Source organism: Ictidomys tridecemlineatus, chromosome 1, assembly GCF_052094955.1.
Source record: "Ictidomys tridecemlineatus isolate mIctTri1 chromosome 1, mIctTri1.hap1, whole genome shotgun sequence".
Lineage (NCBI taxonomy): Eukaryota > Metazoa > Chordata > Mammalia > Rodentia > Sciuridae > Ictidomys > Ictidomys tridecemlineatus.
The window spans coordinates 53,197,639-53,220,488 of NC_135477.1; the positions used below are offsets into that span (position 1 = coordinate 53,197,639).

The following is a 22,850-nucleotide window of genomic DNA, read 5'->3' on the forward strand; positions in this document are numbered from 1 at the left end:
AAGCCTCCCATAGTTGAAGCCTCCTGTGATTCAACATTATTTTGACCTTTCGTTCCAGTGTAGCAGTCCAGTGAAAGTTCAGTTGTTTGTGGTACATGTTGAAGGCTGCCATTTTCAAACTTTCTATATTATCTCCAGTTGCTCAGGCAAATAACAGGAGTATTTTAAAGTGTCCTGGGACAGAAATTAGTTACAGAAATTCAAATTGCAATCAGTGCAATATGGTAAGGTAGAGAGAATTACAGAATTGATGGGCAGTGAAATGAGTGTCCTAGCTAGTATGTAAAACAAGTCCATTTGCACACAAGTTTATTATGAATAGATGGTGACCTTGGCTACAATTTGGGATGCTTTAATGCTTTTCAAGACTCTTGTCCTAAAGATCACAGGAAGCTATAGGCAAAGAAAGGAAGAATAAGGAGAGGAAATTTCGCTAGATCAGATAGAAAGAACTGGAAGGCATGCCAGGTTTCTGTAGCCCTGGAGGTAAATCCAGGAAAGTCAGCTAAAGGTTGGCTTTTTTTTTTTTTTAAGATTTGATATTTTTAAAAAAATTAATAGTACCATGTGCTTTTTACAATGCCAAAGGGATACTTCTGATAGAGATGGGATCCCCTACAGCAACTCTCAGGTTCTTGATAAAACACATGCATTTTCTTGATTTTATTTAAAAAAAATAGTGAAACTTACAGAGCAACTGCCTACACATCCACCTGTCCTTGGTCTTCATTGTCCTTGCAGTTTCATGGCCATATTTAACATTATTTCAGGGGCTGCCTCATTTGGTAGGAGAGAAAAACAGTCACAGCTAACAAAGGGAGGAAGTGACAAAGATTTCAGGCTTAATTCTGCAAAAGATACTAGAAATCAGAACCAAGCTCTTGTAATTGACTGCAAGTCTTGCTAAAAGTATCTGGAAGGGTAAGTCATGTGTGTCTCCTGGAACAACTTGTGGGGAGGGTGAACCCTGCCCCTGCCCAGGAGGGATCCCACTTTCGCCACCTGTTTCTTCTTTCTAGAACCTCCTAGAGAGTAAGTTGGCTTTGTAAGGACCTTGCCACAGAGATGGTCAACTCTGCTCCCCACCCCTGTGGTACTGGGGATTGAAACTGGGGATGCTCTACCACTTTTTAAAATTTTGAGACAGGGTCTTGCTAAATTGCCTAGGCTGGCCTTGTACTTGCAATCCTCCTGCATCAGCCTCCAGAGTGGCTGGGATTACACCACACTCAGCTCTGGTCAACACTTCTAGAGGCAAAGTAGTTGCCAGTGTATAGAAGCTAGGGCAGCCGTGGTTTTTCTTTATCTCCCCTTCAGTCACCATTGTGGCCTTTGATCGTAGACTCTGAACTACAGGACCTAAACAGTTCCCAGTTTTCATCAGGTGTGTCGTATGCATGGGCAGGTGGGTCAGTTTCCACAGAGAACATCCAATATACCAGTGGAAAGTATCTGAGTTAAATTCTTAGCATGATTGCCTTGGTGACTTAAACAGCAACTCCACCCACTCTTCTACTCAGGTGGGACTTCTCGCTCAAGCCTACAGGTATGACAGTGCTCATTCTACTTCATTAAAACTATCAATTTCTTCCTAACTTTGGCGCACAGAATTCTAGAGTGTCAAAGATGTATCTTTTTTTGGGGGGAGGTACTGGGGATTGAATTCAGGGGAACTTGACTGAGCCATATCCCCAGCCCTATTTTGTATTTTATTTAAAGACAGGGTCTCACTGAGTTGCTTAGAGCTTAGCTTTTTGCTGAGGCTGGGTTTTGAACTTGTGATCCTCCTGCCTCAGCCTTCCAAGCCACTGGAATTACAGGTGTGTGCCACTGCACCTGACTCAAAGGTGTTGTATCTTAATCTCTGATTTAATAAGAGAACTCAAGTGAAGTCATGACTTGACCAAACTCTTTGCCCACATTTTCCTTCTAAATCTGCCTTATTAGATAGAGGTGCACCACAACACCTCATCTTTAAAGTCCTAGAGTATTTATTGTCAAAATCTACATATCTCAGGGCTGGAGGCATAGAGCTCAGTGTTAGAGTACATATTTAGTATGTTCAAGGCCCTGAATTCAATCCTCAGCATCAAATGAAACCCCAAGATAAACAAAATCCCCAAACCCCCTACATACCTCAGTTACATACTCTTTGGTATTACTTACTTGTTGCACCTCCACACCCAGCATAAGTATGAGTTTCTTAAGCCTTCTTTTTCTGTAGGACTACACTGACTTAAGTGCTATTACCCCCATTTTATTTATTTTATTACCCCCAGGTGTGGAAACTGAGGCTCTGTACGATTAAATAGATTGTCCATTCTTACCCTACTACAAAGTCTGATCCAGGTTATACATACAGTTTTGTCTGTTTCCAAAGCTCACATTTTTATTATTTCTAAGTTTATTTTGAAAAATTAAAAACCTACAGAAAAATTTTAAGAATGGTACTATGGGGTCAGGGGCTGTAGTTCAGTGGCAGAGTGCTTGCCTAGCATTTGTGAGGCACTGGGTTCGATCCTTAGCACCATATAAAAATAAACAAAATAAAGGCATGCAGTCCGTGTACAACTACAAAAAAAAAACTTTTTAAAAAAGAATATGAATATAAATAACCATATGTCATTGCTCTCAATTCACTAATGTTTTCCATTTGCAAAGCCTACATTTTTCTTTTTTTTTTTTTCCCCCTTTGTCAAATGGGTCTCACTGTGTTGCTCAGGATGGCCTCCAACTCCTGCACTCAAGGGATCCTCCTACCTCACCCTCTGGAGTGGGAGGTTCATATTACCATGCTGGCTCAAAGTCCACATTTTTTTTTTTGGCTGTACTGGAGATCGAACTCAGCACCTTGTACATGCTAGGTGAGCTCTCTCTAGGTTAACATTTTGAAGCAGGTTCTTACTAAGTTGCCCAGGCTGGCCTTGAATTTGTGATTCCCTTGAGTAGCTGGGATTATAGGCATTTGCCACAATGCCTGGCTTTAAGCCCACATTCTAGCACTGAGCTATATCCCCAGCCTTTTTGAGACTTAAGCCCATATTCTAAATCACTGTACCATTTATTAGTCATATTACAATCTTACACACATACACAACCCACATGTTTTTTTTTTTTGAAAGAGAAATTTTAATCTTTATTTTTTAGTTTTCGGCCGACACAACATCTTTGTTTGTATGTGGTGCTGAGGACCAAACCCGGGCCGCATGCATGCCAGGCAAGCACGCTACCGCTTGAGCCACATCCCCAGCCCGAACCCACATGTTTTTAATTTCAGCTGTAAGAGTATAAAAATATCTGTCCTGAGGGTTTCAAATGTGTTAGTTTTCTGTTGCTGAGACCAAATACCCAAGATAAAACAACTCTGAAGTAGTGAAGTTTAATTTTGGCTTATAGTTTCAGAGGTTTCAGTTCATAATTGCTTGTCCTGAAGCAGAATAGCACATCAAGGCTGGAGTGCATGGTGAAAGAAGGTTGCTCACCTCATAGCAACTGGGAAGCAGAGAGAGAGAGGGGTAGGAGAGAGATGCTGGGGTCTCATAGCCCCTTCAAGGGCCTTCCCCCAATGAGCTAACTTCCTTCCAGTAGGCCCCACCTCTTAAATGTCCCCATAGCACCACGGACTGATGAGTAGGCCTTTAGCATGTGGGTTGGGGAACATTTAAGATTCAAACCATAAGCATTAATGAAATGCAGTGAAATAATGGGTTTATTCTTTCAGCAAATATTTATTGAGATCCTACCGTCCTGGGTTGAGTACCAGGCATTGTCTTGGGCCCAGACAAAGCACCGTCCATACCCTTAAAGAGTTTAGAGTGAGGTGAGTAAGGGAAGACAATAAAGAACTCTCCAGCTACAGGAAATCTGAACACCAAGGACGAAATTTCTGAACAGAGTGGTACTGGGAAGAACTAGAAAGGCTTCCTGGAGGAGGTAACCTCTAGCCTGAGGCCCTTCCCACAAGAGGGAGTGACCCATGAAAAAAGGGGGGAGGAAGCGGTTTAACCTGGTAAGAGTAGCTACTGAACATTTCAGTATCCAACTAAGCATGGAAGATTGAGGAATTTCCTTTTGTGGAAATTGGTTTTAGAAGAGAGCGCATGAATTCAGACTAGATATTAATCTGATAAAAGATAGACCAGGCCAGTTGAGTTTTCAGTCTGTTTTAGCTTTGCACATTTATAATTTTTCTTCACAGGACACTGCAAGTATCAATTTCTGGAAAATAATCTTTGTGAAAGTGTCTTGAATTCCTTGGCATGTAACTTGAATTTCCTTTTAAGTGTATATATTTTAATATTAATAAATTGTTATGTTAGCTAATGGTACTTGCTATCCAAACAAGTCTGATCTGTTTCTGGAGTCTCAATAATATTTTTGTTTCTAATTAAGAAATTGGATGAAGACTTGCATCAAAAAATTGCCCGGGAGATGAACCTCTCTGAAACTGCTTTTATCCAAAAACTGAACCCAACAGACAACTTCACACAAAGTAAATATGCATTTTTTTTCTTACCCTCTTGAATGGCACCAGAAGTTACTTTTTGGGAGGGAATGATTTTATGTAAGGGAAATTCTCATTTATTATTCGTATGCAGATAGTAGATCTAGAAGATTCTGATTTGCTTTTTGGTTCATCTCAGGTAAAGGGTATGCTATGGTTTAAATGTGTCACCCCCAGATGAGTTAGCTCATTGGGGGCAGGCCCTTGAAGGGGCTATGAGACCCCAGCATCTCCAATAATTCATGTATTAGAAATTGAATTCCCAATGCAAATGTTGCGGGTAGGGACTAATGAGAGGTGATGGATTAATGTCATTGTTGTGGGAGTGGGTTCATTGTCTCAAGAATGGACTTCTTATAGAAGTAAGTTTGGTCCCATCTTGCTCAAGTGCTCATGCATATGAGTTTTCTTGCATGTCTACCTTCAGCTGTGGGATGATGCAGCAAAAATGCCCTTATCAGTCGTAGGCCCTGTGACCTTGCACTTCCCAGCCTCCTCAACTATAAGAATTAAATTTATTTTCTTTATAAATTACCCAACATATGACATTCCATTGTAGCAATACAAAATGGACTAGGAGGGTGTTTGGTGAACCTGAATGTTTCAGCTCCAGATCTAGAGCCATTGGCCCTGGGATGCTGGTCTAGCCTGCACTCATCCTTTCACAACGAGTTTTGGTATTAATCATGCTAGTGATGTATTTAGGAAAGAAAAAAATGAAAAGTTTGCAATCTGCTCTTAGAGGAATGACCTTGTCTCTGTTTGACTTTTCCTCCTCTGAAGGTTCCTGCTTTGGACTAAGGTGGTTCACACCAGCGAGTGAGGTCCCGCTCTGTGGTCATGCCACCCTGGCATCTTCGGCTGTGCTGTTTTACAAAATAAGTAATGTGCATTTCTTTAATCACTTAGCTATAGCAAATACATATTTTTAAAAATTCTCATCCACTCTTTCTAGTGGCCCAAAGTGAGTGGTATAAAGGTACTGCAGTTTATTTCATACAATTCATGGTGCAGAAAAAAAAAAAAGAAAAAACAAGCAACCTTTAATCACACTTTAGCCTTTATGAGTATGCAGTGGGCATTCTTGGGTTGTTCCCTGGAAAGCCATTTTATTATAAATAGATCTCTGGGGGTTTTTGTGACCAACATAGCAGGGGGATTGGCTAGGGCAGAATAAGTGCCTCACATGATATGATACTGGGGAACCACAGGCACACCTTGTTCCAAATATTGAGACATACATTGAAATTTGTTCTAAAATAAGAATTTCTTTGCTCTGAATTTTAAAGATTCCTGAGTCCTGACCATCAACATTTACCTTAAGATGGTGCAGCCCCTTAATCCTGCCAGTTCTTATTTGCATGATAACCCTCAAGGATTTGTGGGAATGGGATAGAAAAATGTCTGGAAATGCCCAGAAAGAGAAGACAACAAACAGAAATGTAACACAGAAACAGGATGACGTGACAAAGCCTGGAAGTAGGCAGCTGGGAAAGGAAGGTCTTAGGTGAGATACTTCAGATGGTGATGGTAAAGGAAGATGTCACAGGGCAAACTCTCCCAGGAAACAGGCTGCGAGACATTTGTACTCAGGTAGAATTGAGGGGAACTTTTCTTGGGCTCAGGATTGGGCTCAAGAAAGCAGGATTGAAGAGAGGAAGGGGTGGACCTGAAAAGTAGTAGCAACCAAGACAGACCTTGGCTCAGGCCACAGGAGCTATGAAGCTGGAAGTTTTTTCAACTGGTAAAGTTCAGAACAGAGGCAAAAGTTCAGGCCTTTTTACCCTCCGTGAACCAACTCTCAAGGCCTGAAAAGAAGCATTACTTTGGGTAAAGTACCCCTCTTTGGCTAAGGGCAATTCCCAGAGAGAGACTCAGCTGAGAGCTGTCAGCTGTCAGACTACTGGTAGCAGAGTCAGGGCGTGGAAAAGCAAACAAGCTTCAAGGTTGCACCTGAGAACAGGTGCCTCCTTAAATTTGGCACTCTCTTGGACTTCCTTGCTTCACCTAGTCCCAGCCTCAAGGTGGGAGATAGAATCTGGATACCAGCACCCTCTAGAGAGATAGACCTTTGGGGTGAAGAATGAGACAAAGTCTCCTGAGCAAAGAGCTGGAGTGGGTGGATCAGCATCATAGAGAGGCAGCAGCAAATGCAAAGCTGCAGTAAATTTGATCTGAGTATCTGGAGCGTCCTGAGAGAGGACAGGCTTAGCAGAAAGGACTAGACCAAGAGCCCTCTAACATGTAACCCAACGTACAAGAAGATGATTTGGGTTTATGTGCATAGGGCACCAGAGTGAAGAAAAGCAAACATCCTGAAATATTGTGTAGGAACTCTATCTTGAAAAGAAGGGCCTAATGAAGTTGAACTGAGTCTTTTGAAAGCAGGGTCCCACATTGGTTGGAATGGCTCTGAGGTTTGGAATAATAATCTCTCAGTCTCCTATGGAGTCTTAAGTTTAGATGAGATAACGTGTGAAAAAAAATGCTTTGCAAATTATGTCTTACACCAATTATAATGAGAAAAATTAAGTTTTGGGTTTCAGAATGTAAATTTTATGCTCAGTGAGTTAGTATGCAATGCTGAATTTCTTTGAGAAATGGATTAATATTAGAGAAAAAATTAGTTTACAAATTAAAAAAAAAGGTTAGATAAAAAAAATGTTAGATGAATAACCTAAGTTGGTTCACAAAGGGATATGGCAGCATTTGTGGTCCATTTTTTGTTTTGTTTTTGGTACTGGGACGGAACCCCAGGGCACTCAGCCACTGAGCCACATCCCCAGCCTTTCTTTGTATTTTATTTAGAGACAGGGTCTCACTGAGTTGCTTAGAACCTTGCTAAGTTGCTGAGGCTGACTTTGAATTGTGGTACATTATTTTTTAAAAAATATTTTTATATATATTTTAGTTGTTGATAGACCTTTATTTTATTCATTTATTTATATGCAGTGCTGAGAATTGAACCCAGTGTCTCACACATGCTAGGCAAGCATTCTACCACTGAACCATACTCCCCAGCCCTGTGGTACATTCTTTTTTTTTTTTTTCTTTTTGGTGGTGTTGAACCCAGGGCCTTGTGCACATGAGGCAAACACTCTACCAACTGAGCTATATCCCCAGCCCCTGTGGTACATTCTTTAAGTCAATTTTTTTATGTATAGCTTGGTTTACTTAGGGTGAACTTGATTTGTTTGCACATAAGACTGTTGTTCATAATTACCTGTTTTGTCATCTCCTTAGAATATTTTAAATATAATCCACAATAATGGGGAGCAGAGAATAGAAGTTCATTGGATTAGACAAAGGGGAATAAAGGGAATGGAAGGGGAACAGGAGAGACAGTAGAATGAATTGGATATAAATTTCCTATGTTCATATATGAATACATGACCAGTGAATCTCACCACTGTGTACATCCACAAGAAATTAACTTAGAAAAATAATAATAACTATGGATAGGGCTGGGGATGTGGCTCAAGCGGTAACGCGCTCGCCTGGCATGCGTGCGGCCCAGGTTCGATCCTTAGCACCACATACAAACAAAGATGTTGTGTCCGCCGAGAACTAAAAATAAATAAATAAACATTAAAAAAAAATAACTATGGATAAATGGTAAAAAGATAATAGAGGGAGGGGAGCAGGGATCAGGGGAAGGAAAGGTACTGAGGTCTGAATTAGAATAAGGTATAATCCAGGTATGTATAATTGTGTCAAAATAGATTCTACTGTTATGTGTAACTAAAAAGAAAACAACAACAACATCTCCCCCCCACACACACACACAAAACAAGTTAAGGAACAACTGGATTTATCAGACAATGAAAAAAGCAAAGGATTCTTCCCTGTAGCCTTTGGAGGTCACATGGTTCTACTGACATTTTGATTTTAGACTTCTGCCTTCAGAACAGTAAGAGAATGAATCTGTTATTTCAAGGCAAAAAAAGAGAGAACATCTTAAACTAATCAAGTTTATGATTCTATAGTTATCGTTGATGGATATTTTAAAATCTGCATTAGAAAACATTATCCCAGTGACTCGAGAAGCTGAGGCAAGAGGATCACAAGTTCAAGACCAGCCTCAGCAACTTAGTGACCCACTGTCTCAAAAAAATAAAAAGGGCTTGGGGATATGGCTTAGTGGTAAAGTACCCCTGAGTCAATCCCAATACCAAAAGAAAAAAAAAAAAGAAACATGATAGCAGCTCTATCAGGTACACTTACTTATTACCCCATTTTTCCCTCCATGCTGGAGATCAAACCCAAGGCTTAGTGCACATAGGCAGGTGCTCTGCCACTGAGCCACCCCCCTAACTCTAACCCCATTTTATAGCTGAGAAACTGAGGCTTAAGGAAGTTAAATAATTTGCTCAAGAGCATATTTAGTAAGCAGATAGGAGTCAAATTACAAAGCCTTGCAGTATGATGACACATTGCAATAGTTGTATTCCTTGTTCTCAAGTTAGAAACCAGTGAGGGTTTTCTCCACTTTAAACCCCAGCAACTCAGACCTGAGCCTCCATCACAGGAAAGGACAGCACTGCCAGAAAATCTTAAGACATGCCAGGCATGGTGGCTCTTGCTGTAATCCCAGTGGCTTAGAGGCGGAGGCAGGAGGATTGCAAGTTTAAAGCCAGCCTCAGCAATTTAGAAAATCTTAAGACAACACTAAGGTGATTGAAATAGATATACAAACGTATAACAGTTTATTTTCTTGTCTCTTGATTCTTTTTTATTTTTATTTTTGGCCAGAAAACACAAATAACACGCTAACCTTTGTCACTCTGAGTGGGGAACTAAAGGCCAGAAGAGCAGAGGATGGTATCATCCTGGATTTTCCTCTTTATCCGACCTACCCACAGGTCAGCTTTTTTTAATTATGACACAAAATATGTATAACCAGCAGCTTGTCTATTTTACAATGATTTTATGTTTTGTTTTTTTTTTCCACTTTTAGGACTTCCATGAAGTAGAGGACCTGATAAAGGTTGGTGAAAAGAATCAAATCTGAGCCTATGTGATTCATTCATTTATTATCATTTGAACACACAGATTTGATATGATTTGATCCTGAAAGATAGTCCTCTACCAGTATAAATGTTCTAATGGAATCTTAGCTGAATAGTGCTTGGTAATTTCAGGTTTGAATTTTAATATTCTATCTGTTTGGTGAGAAAGTTGACTACTTATTTATCTATTTTACTTTTGTCTGTGTTAGGGCTGGGGCTGGAGCTCAGTGGTAGAGCACTTAGAGCACTTGCCGCGCATGTGCAAGGCCCTGGGCTTCATCCCCAGCATTAGCTTCCAGGATGAGAGAAAGACTTGTAGGGCAGACTGAGAGAAAGACCTGAAGGAGGTGCAAGAAAGAGAGTAGGACATCTTCAGGAGATGTTAAGTGTCTGGGAGAACACAAACTTTTAGACAAAGAGGGGATGTGGAATTTCTATCCATTTCTAGCTAGAAAGATAGAAATGGGCCTGAGGCATGGCCACAGACGTTCAGATATGAGAGTTGGGATTTCTGACAGAAATGGCCATTCCAAGAAATCCATACAAACAACAATGGAAGCTGCCTGACAGTTGTGTCTCCAGTATTTGTGGAAGAGAGACTGAGGAGGGAGGGTGTGCTTTGGTGGAGACCAGGAAAGTGTGGGTGCTTCCAGAGAAGACAAGACACAGCCTGGCCCCCTCATGGATCTTCCATGAGCATGTGTCAAATGATAATAGTAATAACAACAACAACAATATAATAATAGTGTTTTTGAGAGTCTCCTCTGTGCAATACCACGACTAAGTGTTTCACTTGCATTGTTTCATATAATTCTGAATATTATCTTGTGAGGTAGACACTACAATTATCCTACAGTTCTGGGGCCAGAGCAGCCCCAGATGCCCAGGTGCTTAGTGTGCAGGGAAGTAAATGATTCTGTTAAATGGTCTATTGTGGGTTCCATTGGATGTTTCTCAGTGAATTTTCAACTAGAGCATTTATAATATCTTTAGTGTTTTGTTTCATCTAAGTTTTCAAAGAGTATAATTGAGTATCATGGATTCTGATTTTATACCCAGCTTCACCCATGGCTTGAGTTTCAGGAGATAGATAAGCCAAATTTATAAATTAATTGCTTTATTCACATTGGTGAGAACCTGGAAAATATTCATCATGGTCGACCTTGTTCACGAAAGAAAAAACTTCACCTGGTCTCTCTAAGCCTCAGAATCAGCATTTGTAAAATAGGATAATAAAGGTCCATTTATCATGAGTGTGTTAATTTGTGTTCCTTCCTAGAAATTGGAATTCAGATTCCCAGCTGAGAAATAAACTTTTAAATCAATGTGTGAATTCAGGCGGAGAAGGGCAGTTTGACTGAGGGTAGAGAGCAGATGGGATCTGGCTGTCAGAGTTCCCGTTTCTTTGGGAAGGGCCATTGGTCAATCCATAGGGTTTCTACCTCTTTGTGCCATTGAGGTATAAAGCCCAAGTACCACCCAAGGCAGAGGGAGTCTTGGCTGTGGGAGCTTGAGCATCTCAGTCCTAGAGAAACCAAAGCCACCTAAGGATGGCCATAGACAGTTATGTAATCATCTGCTTCACCTGGAGGCTGGGGTGGTCCCAAAGGATGACTTTTGGAGAGGAAATTGTCCCCTCATAACCTCCCTCAGCACCAAGCCATTTCCAAACAAACAAATAATGTTCTTGGGTTTGAGCAAGGTTAAGTGTAGTCTTAGGTAGAGTGAACTCAGGTATCTTGAGAAAATGTTGTGTGACTGATCTGTACCATACCACCCAAGTGTAAGTGGTGTGCCTTCTGAGCAGAGCAGCACAAGACAAGTTCCCTAATCTCCACTTGAGTTCTAACATGTGGAATGTTCTAGTTGTTGCTGCAGGTACTCTACATATGTTATTTATGTGCTGCTCACAAGAACAATTCCAAGAGATGAGAATGAAGCTCCTATCAGTTAAGAGTTGGGTTCAGAGCTTTAACTCCAGGGTCACTCAGATATGGATCAGGATGGGTGTGCCCGTGAGAGAGAAACCCCGGGCTCTCTGAGTCTCCTCTGTGGGGAAGATACCCATTGAAAGGAGTTTGTGCCTTCAGGCATGTGGTAACCACTCCTGGGCCTTGCCTACTTTGAGGATGGCAGAGGGTGAGCTAAGTGGCTCCTGAGAGGCCCTTTGGGTAACTGGACATCTTTGAACAATACTTTAAGCCCCCAAAGTGAGTTAATGCACTTGGAGACTGAAGAACATGGGGTTGCCTAGCTCACAACAGATGCTCAATGAAAGGTCGTTCCCCGTTGAGGTGATCAAGAACTTGACTGCAGATGTGCTCCTGAGGAGTTTTTGGTCCATGTCCACAGATGGCCATAGGCAACACACTGGTCCAGGATATCCGCTATTCTCCAGATACCCGGAAACTCCTTGTCCGGCTCAGTGATTCTTATGACAGGTAAATGTGATCGTTAGCTGTGTCGGCACTATGAGGAGGGCTGAGCACCTGCTGGCTTGGTCTGTCTGTCAAAACCACCACTCTTGTGTCCTGTCAAACCACCACTCTTGTGACCAGGTTCTTTCTAGAGAGAGACTACCACTGGCCCTTCCGTCCTCTCCTGCTGAGCTGTCTGGGCAAGCTACATTCTGTGTAGTGGGGAGGTCTGTGAAATGGGTTTTCCCTAATCCATCCTTTTATGAACAAGGTCATTTCTGGAGACTCTGAAAGTGAATACGGAGAACCTGCTGCAAGTTGAAAACACAGGGAAGGTGCGAGGACTCATTCTTACCCTAAAAGGAGAGGCTGGCGGGCAGACCCAAGCATTTGATTTTTACTCCAGATATTTTGCACCATGGGTTGGTGTGGCTGAAGATCCTGTAACAGGTACTTTTTCCTTAAGTCCAGGGGAGGGTTAAACATGAAACAGGAGGACACATGTAGCTATTTAAGTGTCCTTCATGTCACCTTTCAGGTTTCCTTGGTTCTGAGCTTCTTTTTTAAAATGTTTTTTTAGTTGTTGACACACCTTTATTTTATTTATGTATATTTGATGTCGAGAATCGAACCCAGTGCTTCACACATGCCAGGCAAAGTGCACTACCGCTAAGCCCCAGCCCCAGTCCCTGAGCTGCCTTTTTTAAATTAGTTGCTCATGACAATACAATGATCTTGACATATCATACATTTGAATCAAATGGGGTATAATTTCTCATTTTTCCAAGTGTACAGGTTGCAGAATCACATTGGTTGTACAGCCACGTTTATACATAACAGCAATACTAGTGTCTATTTTATTCTTCCTATCCCCCCTTCCCTTCCCCTCCCCTCCCATCACCTCTCTCTACCCAATCTAAGAAGAGAGGTGGGAGGGAATGGGAGGGAGAAGGGGAAATTGCACGGAAGATGGAAGGAGACCCTCATCGTTATACTAAATACATGTATGATGATGTGAGGGAAAAAAAAAAGAAATGTGTCTCTGAGCTGCTTTTGTTTCTCTCTTTCTCCTTGCCCCTCCATCCTCTCACTGAAATCTCATGTGACAAACACACTATAAAGGAGATATTACAGGGTCCAACTGTGGTGACAACAGCCTGGGTTTGCATGGCTAGCTTCCTGTTTCTTGACCTTGGGCAGGTAACAACATTTTAGATATCTCAGTTTCCTCCTCTATAAAATGTGGATGATACTTCCCATGATTATGTAAACATGATGCATGTTCAGTGCTTAGTACAGTGCCTGGCACACGGTCAGTATGCAACAACTACTGTTTTCATAACCAGAAACTGGATCTCCTGAGCCAATATCTCCAGGTATCCCACTAGCCTGATGCAAAGGGATGAAATCCGAGATGGGTAGGAATGTCATACCTCTTTCTTTCTACTGGAGATTGAACCCAGGGTCACTGAACTACTTACCAGCCCTTTTCATTTCTTTTTAAAATTTTGAGACAAGGTCTCATTAAGTTGCTGAGGGCCTTGATAAATTGCCCAGGCTGGGCTCAAATTTGCAATCCTCCTATCTCAGCCTCCTGAGTTGCTGGGATTACAGGCATATGCCACCACACCCAGGCTGTGTCCCATTTCCATCCTCTTTAAGAATAGTAGGCTGAGCAGCAAGGGTGGGGATGCTTGATGGAGCAGGTTTCTAGGTGGGATGAGGCTGGAGGAGGCTGGGTAGAGACTTTGAGGCTCCCATTCTGGTCAGATGGTAAAGACCAGGCTGGTTCAGGACTTTGACTGAGTTACTCTCTGAGGAACAAAACATGTGAAATTCAAAGCTCAGCAAACAAGCACTTTTGAAGACTCAGGAAAATGCCCAACAACATTGAAATAGTCCAATGTAACCTTTCCCCATGGAAGAGAATTTCTGAGAAGATTTCCACATGCACAGCTGCTTGATTTTAATTGGCACAAAGAACACTTCCCTCATTATGTTTTTTTTCCTAGAGTGGGAAGGTTTTTAGATCATGATGACCAAGTTTTGAGGTTTTCTTGGGAACTTAAGGGTTTTTTGGAATGTGGAACTTCCAGTGCTAAAGCAGGTTAATCTTGGGCAAACCAGGACAGTCGGTCTCCCTCCTTATATTCCCTAACAGTAAGTTTTCCTGAAGCAGGGAACATTTCATTCTTTTCTCCTCCAAAGACTTTTCTGTTAGTGATGACTTCACATTTTGTTTCTTCATTTTTATATCCAATCTCTGATCTTTTGAAAAAAAAATATTTGACTCTAAAGCCCAAGAATATTTCTTTTGACCTCCAAAGCCCAAGAATATTTGCTTAGAGAAAAAAAATTGGCTTTTTGGTCAGAACTCCCCACTTTCCTTGAATATGTACTCTATGAGGAAGAAGATACTTTCCTGGAAAGATGTAGAAATATTTATGTAAAGGCCTGGTTTTCCTACCAAGAGCTGATAGTAAACTGATAGATAAGAATTAAAACCAGCAGTCAGGAGTGATGGCACATACCTGTAACTTCAGTGACTCAGGAAGCTAAGACAGGGGGATTGAAAGTTCAAGACCAGTGTCATCAACTTAGCAAGGCCCTAAACAACTTAGCAAGACTCTGTCTCAAAATTTAAAAAAATAAAAAGGGCTAAGTAAGGAATGTGGCTTAGTGGTTAAATGTCTCTGCTTTCAATCTCTGGTACCCAAAATTAAAAAACAAAAAAAATTAAAAATAAATTAATTAATTAATAATAAGACCCAAAGTCTAATTCAGTCTTCAGAAACAGTAAGGCAGATTTGCTATATGATTTGGAGGAGCTTATTCATAAATTCTGTGTGTTCCTTTCTATCTCCATTCATAATTCCACATTCTGCTGCGGCCTGGTCAATATAAAGATTAAATGACCTAAGGTTACTCAAGCTACAATTAATTGTAAATGCTTATAAATTTACTGTGAAGTCACCCCTGTTTCTTTTGGGATTGTTATAATATTTCATCTCTGTACAGGGTCTGCACACACTGTTCTCGGCAGCTACTGGTCCCAGCAGCTGGGGAAGCAAGAAATGCGTGGTAAGACATCTCTTTGTCTAACTTTAAGCTAGTGTTCCTTCACATATGCACTATCCCCTTGAAAATGTACTGAGGTGTTAAGGCTCTTCCATGTGAAATATCCCTAAATATTCTTAAATATCCACCACCTCAAACATCCTCCACCTCTGCTTCCCCCAGTACACAAATACTCCTGATACAATAAATGCCCAATAAGTTTTTGTTGAATAGAATTAAATTGCTGTATAACTTTGGCTCAGAGAAGTTATTCATAATGTGATAGATTGAGACTGGATGATGACTAAGGTTAACTTACATCTTATTGTTAGTCACAGGATTGATCGAAATTGCTCTTGAACCAAATCCCCTGGTGATGATATATTGCTCAGGGCTAAAGCCAATGGAGGCTGCATGTTCTGATCATCAAAGCAGGACTCTAACCCCAAAGGATGCAGGTCTGACTTAGTGGGAGGATTAGGCCTCTGTGATCCTAGTGGATAGCAAGGTAGCTGTTCTCTTTCCTTGGTGAGCCTAATTATTCTCCTAAGCACTGAGCCCCTGGAAGGCTAAGGCCATGCTCTTTTGTCTGCCATGGCACATGTGGTTGCTTGAATATGTTATGATTGAATGAACTCCCTCTGTCTTCTTTAGAATGAGAAGATGGGGCCTTCTCAGGAGGGCCAAGACCACCCCTCTTCATCCTCTTAGACTGCTGGTCCATGCCTCTTGCTTTTCACACATCCTTGCTTACACCTAGAGAAAGCTAAGTGTTGAGTGTAGCTGGGGCATTACGGGAAGCACTAGAGGAAGTGGTGCAGGAAAAGGCCCAGGAAGGGAAGAGGCATGGTTGTATGTTTTGTACATCAAATTATGTTTATGTCCCTCTCAATCTTCAAGAGAAGGGAGGGGAGGTGGACAATGCCATGAATAGATGAAGGATTTTTTTTTAAAATTCTTTTTTTTTTTTTTTTTTTTAAAGAGAGAGTGAGAGAGGAGAGAGAGTGAGAGAGAGAGAGAGAATTTTTAACATTTATTTTTCAGTTCTCGGTGGACACAACATCTCTGTTGGTATGTGGTGCTGAGGATCGAACCCGTGCCGCACGCATGGCAGGCGAGCGCGCTACCGCTTGAGCCACATCCCCAGCCCTTTTAAAATTCTTTAGTTGTAGATGGACACGATACTTTATTCTATTTATTTATTTTTATATGGTGCTGAGGATTGAACCCAGTGCCTCGTATGTGCTAGGCAATCGCTCTACCACTGAGCCACAACCCCAACCCCTAGATGAAGAAATTTATATTTTAAAGTGACTTGGGAGGACTCTGGGGTTTATTATTTTCTGTATAAATTTTTATTTTTTTATATATTTTTTGGTACCAGGGATTGAACCCAGGGCATTTAACCATTGTGTCACATTCCCAGCCTTTTTATATTTTATTTAGAGACAGGGTCTCACTGAGTTGCTTAGGGCCTTGCTAAATTGCTGAAGCTGGCTTCAAACTCATGAGCCTCCTGCCTCAGCCTCCTGAGTCACTGGGATTATATGCACGTGCCACCAAGTCTTCGACTCCAGGGTTTATAATAAGAGGTCTTTCGTTATCTTCTGTTAATACAGAGTGTGAAAATGTCCATAATTTGTGACTCATTTTATTTTATTTTTTAGCATTTCAGTGTTCCCCTCGAGGAGGAGAACTGTTCATTTCACTACGACCTGAAGGAAGAATTGACATTAAGGGTGGTGCTGCCCTTGTCCTGGAGGGCACGCTGACAGCCTAGATACTTGTGCTGTGATGCTGCTATCTATAACAACAAACCATTGTTTCCATGTAAGGACATAGAACGGCTGCCTTTAGCAAATTAGCATGGTAGTCCACTTAATTAATCCTCATGTTAGGAAGATAAGACATGTTGATGGAGATTTAGTAATGCTTCCAGACTAATTTTTATTAAACTTATGGAGTTTGAACTAAGTGTATTTGAAATGTAAATAATGAGTAGCAAAAAATAATGTCACTTATTTTGATTATATCTACACATCAAAGAATGAGAAATACATTTAGTAGAAGTGAAATTAAACCAATTTAAACTTAAACTTAAACTTAAATTTAAACTTAGGTGTGAGTACCTTTTGCAGCCATTTTAAAGGCTCAATAATTATGTGGAGTTAGAAAACTATTTCATGGTAGAACACTAAGAAAAAGTACAGTAGGCTCTAAAATGTTTGCAATGTTATGCTGTGAATATGGAGAATATGAATTTATGTGGACAAGCATGGGTTGTGAAGACAGCAAAGTGAAAAATAGCTCATGTGTTGGGATAAGAATGGAAGTAACTCTAATGTATATAAAAATCGTTTCCTTCATTGCTGCCCTCAAGTACAATAATTAAAAATTAGGACATAACCAAAAATTAAAACAAAAAAATGTATATTCGGCTACTTCCTGTCATTGTAAAATTACACATTAAAAGTAATGAAATCTTTTAATTTTTCCTTTTTTTTTTTTCTGGTACTAGGGATTGAACTCATTTGGGTCCTACCACTAACCTACATCCCCAACCCTTTTTGATTTTTGACTTTGAAGCAAAGTCTCACTAAGTTGCCAAGGCAGGCTTCAAACTTGTGGTTTTCCTGCCACAGCCTCCCAAATGGCTGGGATTATAGGCATGTGCCACAGTGCTTGGCTAATCTTTTTTGATATGTGGCCTTAGAGTGATAACTTAAAAGGGATTCTTCTCTTAATAAAATGTTTTAACATAACTTCATATTCAGTTAAATCTATAATATTGAATACCTAGAGTTGATTTTGGGATGGGGAATGTTTTGAATTGTTTCAAGTGTTTAACACTGATGCCAATTCTTAGCCATTTCAAGAACCACAGGCTGATTAGTTATGTCCCTGTAATGTCCCTAGTTTTTCTCCTTAATTGCATTAAAGAGTGAATTTATTGTTGCATTAATCTTATGTCTCTTTTGATTGGCAATAAAAATAAATAATTTCCCAGCTTTCATGTCTCAGCTTAATGCGTGACCCCTAGCCTCTCACATGCCTCACAACTTATCATGACATAGCCATGGATCATGATACCAAGAGCAAGAATCACTGCAGGGTTTTCATGATGTATGAAGTTTTTCCAATCTGAGACTGAAATATATGAAGAATTTTATATAAATCCGTAGTTGAAAGAGCCTGAATTTTCTCTCTCAAATGTATGCTTTTTTTTTTCTTATTTTTTTTTAAAAAATTTATTCTAATTTGTATAGGCTAATTTTTTTTTAAAAGTTAAAAATTCCTTAATTTTTTATTCCTGGTACCACTACCACAATTTACAGGGCAATATACCTGATGTAATGAAAAGAAAAAGAAAAAGAAAAAGCTACAACAGATAAAAGACCTCAGGAATGTACATCTAATTGACACTACATTGCATTAATCAATAGCTGCACTTTTTGCAAACTGTGGCTGTGACAGTCCTGAACAAGAAGGGTTTCCTGTTTAAGCTGCAGTAACTTTTCTGACTATGGATCATCGTTCCTTCTGTGGCAGATTTTTATAGTTCCTCTAATGCATTTGGGACGACTGTCTCAAAGTAACCTGCAGCTTTCCTGACAACTCCTCGCTCTCTCTCCTGCTAAGAACTGTAGCCCTTTTCTGCTATTTTAAAAACCTTCTGCTACCATATCCACCACTTCCACCACCAGATCCATAACCACCACCATAGGGACTGCCAGAGCTTCTTCCACCAAAACTGCCCCCCTTCATGGGTCCATAATTTGATTGCTGTTGTCCACTGTAATTTCCAAAGTCATTATAGTTCCCACCACCACCATAGTTACCACCACCAAAATTTCCTCCTTCATTGTAACCATCATATCCTCCTCCACCGCCATAACCACCACCTTGGTTTCCATATCCTGGACCACCACCACCATAACCTCCTCTACTACTATAACCAGGACCACCATCATAGTTGCCACCATCACCTCCAAATCCATTATATCCACCATCACCTCCTCCGTAACTACCTCTGCTGCCACCACCTCCACCACCATAGCCTCCTCTTCCACCAAAGTTTCCACCACAGCCAAAGTTACCTCCACCACCTCCAAAGTTTCCTCCACGACCCATAAAGTTGCCAGATCCACCTCCACAACCTCTTTGTGATCCAGCAGACTGCATTTCTTGTTTAGAAAGGGCCTTTTTCACTTCACAATTATGCCTATTAATAGTGTGATATTTCTGAACATCAATTTGTCAACTGTATCATGATCATCAAAACTTACAAAAGCAAATCCTCTCTTTTTTCCACTCTGCCTGTCTTCCATAACTTCTATGGTTTCAATCTTGCCATACTTTTCAAAGTAATCTCTCAAATTATATTCTTCTGTATCTTCTTTAATACCACCAACAAAAATTTTCTTCACTGTTAGATGGGCACCAGGCTTTACAGAATCCTCTCTAGAAACAGCTCTCTTTGGTTCCACTACTCGCCCATCAACCTTGTGTGGCCGAGCACACATTGCTGCATCCACCTCTTCAACACAAGAGTAAGTCACAAAACCAAAGCCCCTGGAACGTTTTGTTTGGGGGTCTCTCATTACCACACAATCTGTGAGTGTGCCCCATTTCTCAAAATGTTCTCTTAAACTATCATCTGTAGTTTCAAAGCTCATACCACCAATAAACAGCTTCCTGTTTTTTAGTTTTCAGTGGACACAACATCTTTGTTTGTACGTGGTGCTGAGGATCGAACCCAGCGCCCCACGCATGCCAGGCGAGCGCGCTACCGCTTGAGCCACATCCCCAACCCATGTATAGGCTAATTTTTAATAGATATTTTTGGGAAACAGTTACTGAGAGAACTCTGAATTTTTTTTTTTTGGTGGGGGCGGGGGGTTGCTGGAGATGGAACCCAGGGTCTAATACATGCCAGGCAGCTTCTCTACCACTGAGCCACATCCCCAGCCCCTCTGAATTGTTTTTTGCAAAGTTGCTATTGGTAGCACAAGACTCTGTATCTGCATATATTTCAAACCATGTATCCATTTTTGGAAGTGATTTTTTAAAAAAATTATCCATTTAGCAATGTACCGTTGAGTCAGAATAGTCAGCACAACAGATCATGCTTACTGTATTTACTGAGCCTCTGAAGGTTGACTGTGACCGTAAGTACATAATGTAGCAGCAGCCTGGGAAGCAGGGGCAGGGCAGGATGGGCATACCTGAGAGAATAGACAAGTGGAAATGAAGCCAGGTGTGGTAGCACATGCTTGTAATCCCAGCTGCTTAAGTGACTGAGGCAAGAAGGTCTCATGTTTCAGGGCAGCTTCCACAATTTAGCAAGCCCCTGTCTCAAAATAATAAATACCTAAGTGAATCCCACCATCGTGGGATCCTAATTAGAATAATATATATTCCACACTTGTATAATTTTATTAAATGGATTCTATTATCATGTATAAATAAGAAGACCCCTCCCCCTCCACACATACAGAAGAAGAAGAAGAAGAAGAGGAGGAGGAGGAGGAGGAGGAGGAGGAGAAGGGAGAGAGGGAGGGGGAGGGGGAGGGGGGAAGAAGAAGAACCACCAATTTAAAAAACAAAAACAAAAAACTAAAAGGCTGGGGACATAGGTCAGTGGTAGAGCACCCCCTTGGGTCAATAATCAGAACTGCAAAAAATGGGAAAGGAAATGATGTCTTTAGAATACAGAGCCTCTAGGATTAGCATATGTGTGCAATGAGTTTTCTGCTAATATGAGCAGAAGGTTTGAGAGTGCTTTTAAACACTAGTTCCAGCCAAGTTTTTTCCTGCCTCTTCCACTTCTTTCTACCTTAACCTACCTGATCTTCCCAAGAAGGAACATAAGGGAACATGGAGGGAGAGCCTTAGAAATATATCCTAGCCATTGGCTGAAAAAAGTGATTCCAGCAAGTTGGCATCCCCTGCTGTATTGAAGTAGGTTAGGCTGTGCCAAAGTCTGAAATATATACAAAATCATAGTGGCTAGAAACAATGAATTCCATCATTGTGTATAATTATAATTCACCAATAAAAATATGGAAAAAAATCACGGCAGCTAAAATAGCAAACATTAATTTCCTCTCACTTATCTACTATAGGTCAGGAGGGGTTCTCCTCCTTATATCATGCAGCGACCCGGTCAGACTTTTTCATTCTGCCATCTGGTCTCCTGTTTGCTGCATCAGGAGGAGAGGTGGTATAGAACCTCACTGTGCTTTGGATCAGAAGTGATAGGTGTCAGTTATGTTCACAAACTGTTGACTAGGACCGGTCACATAGGCCCATCTAATAGCAAAGGAGTGGAGAAATGTCGAAGAGCACATGGGTATGTTCTATGTACAACACAGAGCTGCCACACCCAGGAAGGTTTTCAGGCCACTTAGATGGCTTAATTCCCCCTAGGGTGGCATTACTTGGGTAGATTCATCAAAGTTCACAGTCTTAGGGGTAGGGTCTCAGGAACCCTATTATGCAAATACACCAGGAATTAAGCCATCTCTCAGATGCAGACACACATTAACTTAGTGCATAGAGAATGATAGGTAAAGTCAAAATACCAATTTGTTATTTTACAAATAAGAAATGTAGTCATGTATACTAGCCCATTTTCTGATGCTATAACAGAATACCACAGACTGGGTAGTTTAGAAAGAATAGAGATTTTTTTGACGTATGGTTCTAGAGAATGGGAAGTTTAATATCAAGGTGCTACCATCTGGGGAGGGTCTTCTTCCTTTTTATCCTAATTAATTAATTAGTTTATTTATTTTCAATACTGGGGATTGAACCCAAGGTGCTCTACCATTAAGCTATATCCCCAGTCTTTTTTATTTTTTATTTTGAGACAGCATCTCAGTTTCTGAGGATGGCCTCAAACGTATGATCCTCCTGCCTCAGCTTCCTGAATTTCTGAGATTATAGGTGTGTGATACCGTGCCCAGCAGTGAGGGTCTTCTTGCTGCATCATAAAATGACAGAAGTCATTACATGGTCAGGGAACATAAGAGGGGGTAGAAATAACTCACATACTCTCTGAAGAATAACCTTAATCTGTTCCTGAGGGCAGTGCCCCTATGACATAGAGAGTTTGTTTTGTTTTGGTGGTGGTGGTATTGGGGGTTGAACCCAGGGTCTTGAACATTGTAGGTAAGTCCTCTACCACTCAAGCTACATCCAGCATAAAGTCCTGCATCTTCATACTGCCACAACCGCAATCAAACTTCAACATGAGTTTCGAAGGGGACATTTAAATCACAGCACCATGGAGTATATTAGATTAGAGCAATTTCTTCACATTTAATCTGTCTGGAAAGTTACATTGTAATTGGAAAGCTCCGTGGAGTCAAAACAAGGAGAGTCAGCTGAATGAACTTCACACGGCAAATGTCACCGAGACGTGATAATATATTTTACCAGTACATTAAAATCTCATCACATCTCACGTCATTTACTTGAACTGGACCACATGCGCTCAGGTTGGGGTCAAATGTGATCTTAGTTTTTAGGTAGATTTCTTTTTAGAACAACCACTGTCCCTAACTCAAACCAACAACTTCATCTAGCATGCAACAATGTGTTCCAGCTCTGTAGAAAAAACTGGCAATGCTGGGCTGTATGAATTTTGTATTGGCCTACCATACTTTATACATTTTTAAGTGGGATTTTCAAGGACACTTTTGGCAACTCTCAGTTTTTGTCTTATACACAATGATAGCCTGTCTCCAAAGTGGCTCCCAGTGGCCCCCATCTTCTGCTTTTCAGACCTTTTTGCACTCCCCTCCCTCACTGTACCAGGGTTGGTTTCTGAGGCTGACAGCAGAGCAGGTTGTAAAACCC

At 40.9% G+C, this 22,850-nt stretch overlaps 1 protein-coding gene and 1 pseudogene across 4 annotated transcripts in view; one reads left to right on the top strand and one right to left on the bottom strand.

Moving 5' to 3' along the window:
- Pbld (phenazine biosynthesis like protein domain containing) overlaps positions 1-17,995 on the top strand; it is a 53,999-nt gene extending 36,004 nt beyond the window's left edge. For all 4 annotated transcript variants that reach the window (XM_078041303.1, XM_078041304.1, XM_078041298.1 and 1 more), the window contains 8 exons: positions 4,393-4,492; positions 5,288-5,386; positions 9,257-9,366; positions 9,462-9,491; positions 11,866-11,954; positions 12,202-12,380; positions 14,949-15,011; positions 16,655-17,995. In XM_078041303.1, the coding sequence (XP_077897429.1) occupies positions 4,393-4,492; positions 5,288-5,386; positions 9,257-9,366; positions 9,462-9,491; positions 11,866-11,954; positions 12,202-12,380; positions 14,949-15,011; positions 16,655-16,767 (783 nt within the window). In that variant the 3' untranslated portion in view covers positions 16,768-17,995. The remainder of the gene's footprint in view (positions 1-4,392; positions 4,493-5,287; positions 5,387-9,256; positions 9,367-9,461; positions 9,492-11,865; positions 11,955-12,201; positions 12,381-14,948; positions 15,012-16,654) is intronic.
- Positions 17,996-18,376: 381 nt separating this feature from the next.
- Positions 18,377-20,856, bottom strand: LOC101960110 (heterogeneous nuclear ribonucleoprotein A3 pseudogene; annotated as a pseudogene).
- Between the last annotated feature and the right edge of the window lie 1,994 nt (positions 20,857-22,850).